Source organism: Corvus brachyrhynchos, unplaced genomic scaffold (genome assembly GCF_000691975.1).
Source record: "Corvus brachyrhynchos isolate BGI_N302 unplaced genomic scaffold, ASM69197v1 scaffold219, whole genome shotgun sequence".
NCBI lineage: Eukaryota > Metazoa > Chordata > Aves > Passeriformes > Corvidae > Corvus > Corvus brachyrhynchos.
In genome coordinates this window covers 333,557-344,434 of record NW_008240034.1, presented here as the reverse complement: position 1 = coordinate 344,434, position 10,878 = coordinate 333,557, and the positions used below count along the sequence as shown (strand labels likewise).

The window sequence follows — 10,878 nt, the reverse complement described above, 5'->3', positions numbered from 1 at the left end:
TCCGCCGTAGAGCAAACCATTTCCAGACAGATCCACTGCAGAGGGTCAGAGATTGGCTGCAGAGCTGTACCCAGGCTTCTCAAGGAGAGCTGGCAGTGATGACTTGGTTATTGTCACCTCTTCAGATTTTGTCAAAAAACCCCTAAAAAACTAAATAAAATTGGGGTGCAAGGAGAGTGCATGAACTGGTATGGATAAGGGCTCTCTGATGCTGAGAACTGCAGAGGGAAGAAGGGAGGAGCCAGGTCTCAGTTGGGTGAGCTCTCCCCCAGAAACCAGGGTGGAACATTTGATGCTACCTGTGCTCGTTTCTACTGATCTCAGAGGAGCCAAGGCGAGGCCTTTTGGCCCCTGAGGAGCCCCCTCACTCCCAGTCTGGTTCCTGTTCCACCTTCAGCCCACCTGTGGCTGCTGCCTTGTGCCTCAACCCTCTCCTGAACCCTTCTTGTCTTCTCTTTTCTGCTATTGGGGCAGAATCTGTGAAACTCCTTAGCAGATGGCTGCTGGTCCCAGAACTCCAGCGCTCCTCTTCAAGCTTTTTGCAAGAAAAAAATCCCCAAACCCCAAAAACCCCATATAAGGGACTGCCAGGAGCAGAACCTCCTGTTTCTCAAACTGCGTTATCTGTGCCCTGTGGGTGCAGGCAGGACAAGGCAGCAGCACACAGAACCTGCAGCCAGCAGCTCTCCTGCCTCTGTCCTCATTTGACACCTCTGTGGGCACAGGCACAAAGCATCTGCAGATGATCTGTCCATGGCCTCCTTCCCACATTCACAGCCTGCACTGACTCACCCCACGGTGGAGATTAAGGCTGAGATAAACCCAGCCCTTGACAGACCCAGGCTCTGTCACAGAAGGATGCAGGGGGCAGAGCAGAACAGATCAGACCCAGCTGCTGAAGTGACATCCACCAACCACAGCCACCGTGCCACATCCTGGTGTGAAGGTGACACTCCACCTCCAGCACAAGTCCCTTGGTTTCCAGCCCAAAGTGGAACCACTGTGGCACTTCTCGAGGGGTTATCACCGAGCTCAGTCTCAGACTAGTGGGGTTTCTGAGAACACTGCCTCACACCGTGATGGACCACGAGGAACCAAAGCCCAAGTGCTGACACAGCCTTCAGGAAATGAGTCAGAGTTAGAGGGAGACCCAATTTCCTTCCTCTGCTCGGGGGCTGCTTGAGCAACAGCTCTGAGGCAAGCACAGAAATGCTGCCTGGCCTTTTGCTGTTGGCAGGTGTCCCATCCAAAAGGACACCTTGCATCTGCAATGAAAAATATTACAGGGAAAAGACTAAAAGCTCTTCAGCAGCCCTGCAGGAAGGTGAAGAGCTCTGAGGACCCACTTATAGGAGGTCTCAAGGATTTCCTCTCTTGGTCCAGACTAATTTAGGTGAAGATTAACAGTGCTGTGCTGGCACAGATACTGAGTGAGGCTGTTCCCTGTGCTGCTCCAGCCCATCTGATGGAGCAGAACGTTGTTATTCCAGCAGATAGGGAAGGTTTCTTAAGAAGGTTTCTCTAAGTATTTGAAGATTTTTCTTTGTGGACACACAGACTTCACCAAATGTCTCTCAACCTCCTGAGGCAGCTCATGTGCCACTGCTAATCCTGAAGCACTCCCTTGTTTCCACTCTCCTCTGGAGGTGCCCTCCTCGCTCTCCAAGTCTCTTCCTCAAGCCCTCAACACCTCCAATCCCTCTCCTTCCCCACTGCCCAGCCCTCTCATTGCTGACCACTCTGATGTCCATCCCCAGGGCCATGTGCAAACACTTTGGCTTCCCTGGCTCCATCTGCACGAGCTCTGCTTTCCTTTCCTCCCACAAAGCTCCCAACCCTGCCCCACCATGTTTTGCCATGACTACCTGAGCCCCTCTGGCCTCTTTAACACCAGCCTTTCCCAGTCTCTGGTTAGGCTGGACTTTAACAGAAAATAATGTTCCTGCCCATGGATTTGATTCAGTCCCTGCTCTCCTGAAGCTGCCCATCCTTCCTTGTGGGTGTCTGGAGAAGCTGTGGCTGCCCCATCCCTGGAATGCTCAAGGCCAGGTTGGACAGAGCTTGGAGCAGCGTGGGATAGTGGAAGGTGTCCCTGCCCATGGCAGGGGGTGGAATGGGATGAGCTTTAAGGTCCCAAACCAAATGATTCCATGATTATGTGAAATCCCAAGCAGTCAAGGCTCTGCTCTATCCCCTCCGACTCCGGTCTGCGCTGGAAGGACTGAAAGCCACACACAGACACAGACACAGCCCTGCACTGCCTGCCAGGCTCTTTTCCACTCTCTTCAGCCCTTCCTCAGCTATTTTGTGTTAAAATACCTTCACAGAGTTCATTCCTACAAGCAAAAGGGTGAATTCATCTCTGATGCATTTTCATAAAGGTCGCTTTCTAAATTTTTTTTTTTTCCTGAACAGCCTTATCTCATGTGATAACCACAAACTAAATCTGTTCATGGGACATTTCTACTGACACGTTTTCTACTTGGGCTTTTATATTGTGCTCATCACCATGGAAATTACAAAAACCCCAAACAACAAAAAAACCTCCCCAAAAATCCCAGAGTAAAGTTGTGCAGCTTTGTGAGACGCAGTCCCCACACAGGTGATGCTTCCAAACAATAACTTTGAGCAAAAATCAAATGGTCCAGTGCTAATTTTTAACTTTGAACAGTTAAAATACATACACACACACACAGTTCTCACCCAAGAAAAGGACCCCAGCATCTGTCATTTTCTCTTGCATCCAAACTAAGGACTTTTCCCCTATGCCTACCCAAGGCAGAGCACATTTACCACAGGATCAAAGCAACCTTTCAAGGCACAAAGATTCAGAAAACATAAAGTCTATATTCTAAAACTCAGTGGGAGAAGAAAGCACAACTTAACAGGCCAGATTTACAAGAGTTCTCAGTAGCAACAGCTCCTGTTTTTCTCCCTGGTGATGCTGCTCACATTTTAAATTCTGGCTACATGCCCTGAATTACACCTACATTTGTATTTATATTTATATTTGAATGTACAAACACACAGAAGTCTGCAGAGGAAGGTGAGCAGTGTCCCAGGAAATGAGCTCCAACCACTCCTGGCAGCTCCTAAGGGCTGGGAGATTCCCAAATGAAAGCCCTGGTGCTTCTCACTGCAAAAAGGCTGTTCTGGGTGAAGAGCTGTGAGCCCTCAGTCCCACACAGCTGCACAGCTTCCAGCACCTGCCACCTCGGCTGGCAGCGGGAGGGACACGATTTAAAGAAATTGGAACTTTAAACCGTTTCTGTTTGATCAGTATCACCCCTAAAAGACATTTTCTAAACATATGGCAAGGACAGAATACACAATGGTGTAGGAGATATACACACAAAGAGTTTTTGATCACTGTGCACTTGGCATGATCAGCTTGACGTAAGTTATGTGCTAATTATCCACTGGGTTAATGAAGGATTTTTCAGGTCTCTTCATAACTGAAGATATATTTCAATATTTTGGCTTAGCATGTGTGAGATGTTTGACTTACTAGAAAACATAAATAGAGACAAATCTTTAAAAGCCAAAATATTTTGCTTGGGGTGGGGGGAAAAACCCAAACCAAACCCCCAGAGAATCTTCTCTAATGCTGCATAATTTCAGTGATCTGCTGAGTGAGAGGGACAGTCCAAACACCAATTGAAAAGATAAGTGTAGTACACCAGTGTCTATTCTCTCCCCTGCTCTCATGGCATGGGACAGACATATACAGCGATAATGACAGGTCAGTTTTATTTTCTGAAGGCTTTTCAGTTCCCTTTGGAATCATTCCTGGCCCCCGAGCTGCGGTGCCTGCAGGGCTACATACCGTTGCTGGAGAGGAGCGTGAGGTGTGTGACAGAGAATGTCTAGAGTTCTCCAGCCCCCCATGAATGAGATAGGCTCCCGAGCCGGAGAGGATCTGACTTCCCCCAATGTCCATGGTGATGCCCACCATGTTGTGAGAGGGAATGGCTGTAGGAGAGGATGCCGCTGTAGTCACCTGAGCTCCACCTCCTCCCTGCGCTTCGAAATAGGGCGCGGCGCTGGCGGGAGCGTAAATCTGCGCCTCGCTGCTGTAGGAGTAGGCGGCTCGTCTGTGCAGGGGACAAAAGGGGACATGGAGAGGAGCTGGCAGAGGGAATCCCATGTTCAATGGTTTCTGAAAGCTGGACAAGTGTCAGAAAACCCCCTGTGGTGTTGGTGGGGTTTGCTCTGTTGGAATGGGACCCTGAGCTGGGATTAACCGGCCCCGCAGCACAAGCTCACGGCGAGGGCAGAGCCTGGAGCTCTTGTAGGGAACTGGGGTGAGGAAGGCCAAAAGGAGGCCCAAAATGGGGCATGGCAGACAGGAGGAAGAGGGAATTCTAAGGGTAGAGAGGCCCTGGCACAGCTGTGGCTGCCCCGTCCCTGGAAGTGTCCAAGGCCAGGTTGGATGAGGCTTGGAGCAGCCCAGGATAGTGGAAGGTGTTGGGGAGTTGGAAGGAGATGGGCTTTAAGGTCCTTTCCAACCCAGACCATTCTGGGATTCCTTGATTCTCTAAAATCCTACAACGCCCCTTTTTCCCTCTAGAAGTTCCTCTCCTAAAGCTGCCCACATCACCACACAGCCTGCTGGGCACAGGGGAACACCAGGCACTTTCATGTAGCAGGATTCCCTGGAGAACAGTCCCTCCATGAGGACAACACCCCCAAGGCTGGAATCCAGCTGAAACCACCCTCACACCCCACAGAACACCTGAAACAGCCCCTCCTCCTCCTCCTCCTTCCATCGTGGGACAGGGGAGGAAGGAGCCTGGGGGGAGGGAAGGGCTGGGAGGTGGGAGGGGAACATCTCTGAGAGACTCTTACATGGTTCCATTGGTATAAACAGCTTCTCCTCCTTCCACATACTGCACCTGGGCTGGGTAAACGTGCTGCACAGACTGCACCTGCAACAGGCAGCAAGAACTCAGGGATTGCTCAGGAACTTCAGGATAAACTGCACAACTCCAACCTTACCTTGACATTTAAGCTTTCTTTTTAAAAGAAAAAGGAAAAAAAAAACCAAACCAAAAACATTCTCTCCCCCCGCGCCCCCCCCCCGCTCCATGCCTAGGAATCCCAAAGGAGGTTTTTCTTTTCAAAGGTCAAATTAAAATAGATAAATAAGTGGTTGTTCCATGAGCAGTGGAAACAATGGAGCTGGGTTTCCCCTGGACACGTGTCTCAGGGCTGACTAATAGGGGTGAGCTCATGCTGCAGCCTTTCCTTCAGAGGGGAGCCTGGCAGTGTCCAGCTGAACCCCAGCCCCCTTGTTCTTTGCCCTGGGAGGGATGGAGTTGCCCTCTGTCAATTATTTTTTCCCCCTGAAACAGAGCAACCAAATAAAAAAATCACTAAAGGAAGAAAAATTAGGAGGGTCAGACTCGCTGTCCACATGGGACAGCACCACATATCCCTGGTTCCTTAGGAAACAAGCCCTGGAAAAGGCAAAGTTCAAATAAATAAAAACACTTGCACGGCTCTCTGGCACCAAACCTTTCTCTGGAGCCACGTGAGTCAGTAAATTTGTTTGTGTAATTAACTTCACCTCTAAAAAAACCTTTACCAAAGGAGACTGCTGTTAATTTAACTTTGATTTAATAAATGCTTTCAAATGGCAGTTGAAAGCATCCATCAAATCTTCAGATGTATGAATCCATCAAATCTTCAAATACATGAAAGACAACTACTACAGCAAAGGCTCTTCCTAAACTTCAAATATCTTGAGAGTTTCTTTTGTCATCAGTCTAAGAAAGGAGGAGAGAACTGGAGAAAGTGATCCCAGGTCTCTGACTGCCCATAAATCTTTAATTAAGATTTTTCTAGATCTGGCACAGTTCCAAAAGCCGTGTGGGACGTGGGGACCTGCTGATGCAGGGGTCCCTGCATGGTGTCTCTCCCCAGAGGGTTCATTACCTGTTGTGGAACCTGCTGGACTCTGGGAACGGAGATTTGCTGCATCTGCGCCCCTTTGGGAGCGGAGCCTGTGGCTTGGACCAAAACCCTCTGCAAGAAGGACATACAGGAACAGACACTTAAATTCAGTCCATGACACAGGTGAGCCAGGTGTTCTCTAACAAAATTCCACGGATAACTTGTCTCTGACAGCAGCAGCAGCAGTGGCACCCTGGAATTAGTGTCCCTGTGGTCCCCACCCTCACAGGGGGGTGCATCAGCCTGAACTCAGCCCCCTGAACTTGGGCAAAGCTGCACCCAAAATTTCTGACAGGAACCATCTTTAAACCTCCACGAAAGGAAACAGCAGTTCATTGGTAAGTTCAGCCACAGCTAAACAAGAATCTCTCCTCACACATCCACGTTTGGCTCCAAAGTTCCTTCTCTTAGAGCTGCTAAACCCAACCACACTCTGCCTCCTGCAACAAGAAATCCCACCAAGCTTCCACCAGCACCAAAGCTCAGGTGGTTCTGCAGCTCCCTGCAGAGCCACCGAGGGCACAGGAACGTTTGATGGTGGTGGCTCTGTCACATCCATCATCCCTGTGTTACACTCCATGTTCAGTGTGAGGTTGTCAACACATCTCAAGAGTGCTCAGCACCTTCAGATCCAGCAAAACAAACGTGGGGGTGTGGTGGATGGAAAGAAAGGATTCAGAGGGAACAGAGACAAACACCTCCATGGCCTTTTAAACCTTCTCCAAGGAGACACATCCTCTGTGGTTGGAGGCTTTAAAAACATCCAGGAGATTGGGCCACAGGACAAAGAGCCAGAAAACAATCCCACAGGATTCTTAGGAGCAACCTTGATAATTACTGGCTACCTTATACATGGATATTTATGATTTTTAGCCCTCCCAACATGCCTTTGTAACAACCAGAAATCCTGTCCTAGCAGAATGACAGGTTTATGACAACTGCCCAGACTTCCAGAAACCTGCTCCATCTCCAGGGCCCAGGCCGCATTCCCTGGAGATCCTGCAGTGAGGACACCTACGCTTATGTCAGCCATCACCTGGCCCGTTTTCCCTCCAGAAGGGGCTGTCACCAGAGCAGGATGGGGACATCACCAGCCCTTTTTGAAGTCAGGCCTTGGCAGTGCCACCTACATCAAAGACTCTTTCCTTTCTCCTACTTTTTCTCTCATTCTCTGGCATTGCTTTTGCCAAATGGCACATCCCTGGCACAGCTGCCCAGCTCAGCTCCTCACTGCCTGTCCCGGTGCTCTCCTGTTACCTTCCAACCAAAAGAAGGAATCATCCCCAACCTGTAAGGTGAGGCCATCCTGCTCAAACAGCCTCTGCCCACACTGAAAGGGACACCAGTGCTCAACAACCCCGAGGGCTTCAGCCTCACACCATTCCTTATACCAGCAGTTCATTCCCAGTATTTTCTTTGTCCTGCTGGTGAGAAGGGAAGGCTCTGGATGCTCCTCCTCTTCAGCAGTCTTCCACTATGCCCCGGATTTTCCTTAATCCACAGAGTTCCTCTCGATGCTCCACATCCCAATGGCAGCACAGGCAAAGGCTGGATGGGTGATTTCATAATCCAAAAGTTTTCCAACCTTTGTTCACAGCCAAATCCACGCTACTGATCCTTGGGACACCTGGCACTGCTGCCCAGTGCTGTCCCCATCACTGCAACACCAGCAAGGAATGCTCTCCATGGATGGGAAGGCTGGGAGGCGACAGCAGCGCTCCGGATCACCCGATGGGAATGTCCATGGCTCCTGCAGAGTGGAATATTCCTCCCAACTCACAATCTTTAATTGTTCCTTTTCATCAGCATCCAATGGCAGCTGCTGCTGCTCACTTGGGAGTTGGAGAAGGATGTAGCTGAGTTACACCCACCCATCCTCTCATCCCTCCAGCTTCCTGCGAGAGAAATTTCTTTTGAAAGTTCCCCAAACGGCATAAAAAGGAACAAAAAGGAACCAGTTTCACTTAATCCTTCCCGTTTTGCACTGGGTGGTTCCCGTTCATCGCTTGAAGCCACCTCTTGTGTCCTGTTGGGCCTCCCCAATGCAGCATATCCATGGATATTAATCACAAATCCCCCCTTCAAATTAAAATGTTGGGATCCACCTACTGAAGGAAGAGACCATGGAATCATGGAAAGGTTTGGATTGAAAGGGACCTTAAAGCCCATCCCATTCCACCTCCTGCCATGGGCAGGGACACCTTCCACTGTCCCAGGCTGCTCCAAGCCCCAATGTCCAGCCTGGCCTTGGGCACTGCCAGGGATCCAGGGGCAGCCCCAGCTGCTCTGGGCACCCTGGGCCAGGGCCTGCCCACCCTCCCAGGGAACAATTCCTGCCCAATCTCCCATCCAGCCCTGCCCTCTGGCACTGGGAAGCCATTCCCTGGCTCCTGGCCCTCCATGCCTTGTCCCCAGTCCCTCTGCAGCTCTCCTGGAGCCCCTTTAGGCCCTGCAAGGGGCTCGGAGCTCTCCCTGGAGCCTTCTCCTCTCCAGGTGAGCACCCCCAGCTCTCCCAGCCTGGCTCCAGAGCAGAGGGGCTCCAGCCCCTGGACCATCTCCGTGGCCTCCTCTGGACTCTCTCCAACAGGTCCATGTCCTTCTTGAGCTGAGGACCCAAACCTGGCGCCAGCAGTGCAGGGGGAGGTCAGGAGGGCAGAGCAGAGGGGGGAATCCCCTCCCTGACCTGCTGGCCACTCCTCTCTGGATGCAGCACATGGCTCCTCCACCCTCTCCTGCACCAGCTCTGCCCTCACCTGTTCCCATGACCTCGGTACCTGGCAGGGCTGTTCCATCTTCCCCTGCTTTTACTGACACACCAAACTATGACAACAGGAAATCAATCCGAAGCACACACCCAGCTGGCACGAAGTGACTCCCCTGGGGACCAAAATTAAACCCCAAACCCCACATTTGAAAGCTTGCAGGTGGATGGGGAGGGCTCAAACCCATAGGGCCTTTATCAACACCAAGTCCAGCAACAGGTCGTCCCCACTATCTCAACGAGCTGATTAAAAATCCTCTCCCCACTATCAAAACCCGGGATGAAAATACATCTGCCAGGGAAAACAGGGCTCTTCTCCATGGAAACAGCATCCCCAGCTGTGCATACGTTACCTGCTGAGACGCTGGCACTGGCTGCACCACCGGCGCCTGGGCTGAGGCCGACGTGTGAAGCGCCACGGAAGCTGCTGAGTCTGATCCACCCTCGGGACTCTGCATGCTCACTGCTGGGGACAGCACAGGGACATCAGGCAGGGCAGCACAGCACAGCCACACACCCCCAGCCCTTTGAACCGGGGGCAAAATCCCAGTGGAAGATCCAGAGGGAAGCGCTGGGAAGGGAGGCAGCTCCCGTCCTACACACGGGACTCGTTTTAGTCCTGGAGCTAATTTTAATGCAGAATTATATTAAGGAAAAAGAAAGTTGCACAATTGTTTCACGGAGAGGAGAGGGAAGGAACAGAAAATGCACTTCTAAATTTAACCGAAAAGTGGCGTTGGAAAATTATTGTGTCACAGTGAGCATCACACATGATCAGGAAGAGTAAAGACATATTTTTAAAATAAAGCTTTCTCCCCCTCTGCCTTATCACGTTTAACTACTGCAAAAAAGCTTTTAATCAAACCTCAGCCCGTGCCTGGAGTTTAGCTAAGATCTCACTGGGAAAGTGGGGGTGGCCAGCTTGGGTTTCTAACCACAAATAATCAAGGATGAAGAGCAGAAGAGCAGCGATTCACCAGTATTTTAGAAACCCCAAAGCAGCATCTCCACCCTCCCATCCCTGCCCTTGCCCCAAAATCCCACCAAGGTCCCCAGACAGCCACAGCATCGCCCTCCACTGCCACACAACCCTACAGAGCTGGTGGTGCCCTTGGCATCCTCAAATCCCTGTGGCCCAGCACTCCCTCCTGGCACTGTCCCAGCCTGTGTCCATCCCTGGAGACACCAAGGGATGCTCAGAAGGGGCTTCCCAACAGCACAAAATGGCATTTTGGTTTCTTTTTGGGGTGGGGGAGCCTTTTTTCCTCAGTTTCTTGTGAAACTTCCCGCTTAATAAACTATTTTAGGAGGGTTTCTGCTGTCACTTCAAAATCAAAAGATTAAAAACAACCAGATTTTGGGCAGTGTCATTTCTGCTTTCTCGGCCTCGCTGCTGAGCCTCCAAACAACATTATGATGTCTTTGTTTTATTTGCCTTCTCCTGCCAATATCTAAACTTTTCACTCAACTTTGTGCAAGTTAAGAGGCAAAAGGAAAAATGAGAAACTGAGGGACACTGGACCCTGCTCTCTGTGCTCAAAAGAAATGCAAGGATGGTGTGAAGGTACAGAGTTTATCTGTTTATCCCTTCAGCCACTGACAAAAAACCCCAAATATTAAGATTCTCCACGAATCAGGTTTTTAAGGGCTTTTTTCCCCCAATATCCATACTCCCATTAGCAAATCACAATTACTCTCCCAACCTTCCCAAAACCCCAGAGCTTACAAACAATTCTCTCTCTCCCATCATTTTTCTCACACCTGGGAGAAAGAGTAGACAGAGAACCCACAGACTCACAGCTACCAGATGAATCCAACAAGCCAGAAACAAGGGAAATTAAATCAATATTTACTCCTGTGTCCCCCACCAGGCCCCCTGAGCTGCCCTCAGCACCCCCATTGCCACAGCTCTGCTATATAAAGGCAGCACCTGCCTCTCCCCATCACTGCCTCCACCTGGGTTTTAGCCAAAACCTCCCCACGAGAAGATTCCAGTTGCAACAGTGCCGTGGGATCAGGGAAATAATAATTCTCCCAGTAAAGGAGGGAAACGGCCCCAAATTATTTGCAATTAAACACTCGGCAAGAGCTGCTGGGTTTGGGATGCTCAGGTGGAGATGCTCGGGCAGGAGAGGGGGGCACTTTCAGCACATCTGCTTCCC

General features: G+C 50.5%; 1 protein-coding gene across 1 annotated transcript in view; it reads right to left on the bottom strand.

The window, feature by feature from the left end:
- Positions 1-9,313, bottom strand: part of RFX2 (regulatory factor X2) — a 29,274-nt gene extending 19,961 nt beyond the window's left edge. The window contains 4 exon segments of the mRNA XM_008641003.2: positions 3,827-4,094; positions 4,849-4,928; positions 5,938-6,027; positions 9,070-9,313. Coding sequence (XP_008639225.1) covers positions 3,827-4,094; positions 4,849-4,928; positions 5,938-6,027; positions 9,070-9,174 — 543 coding nt within the window. The 5' untranslated portion in view covers positions 9,175-9,313.
- Positions 9,314-10,878: the final 1,565 nt, after the last annotated feature.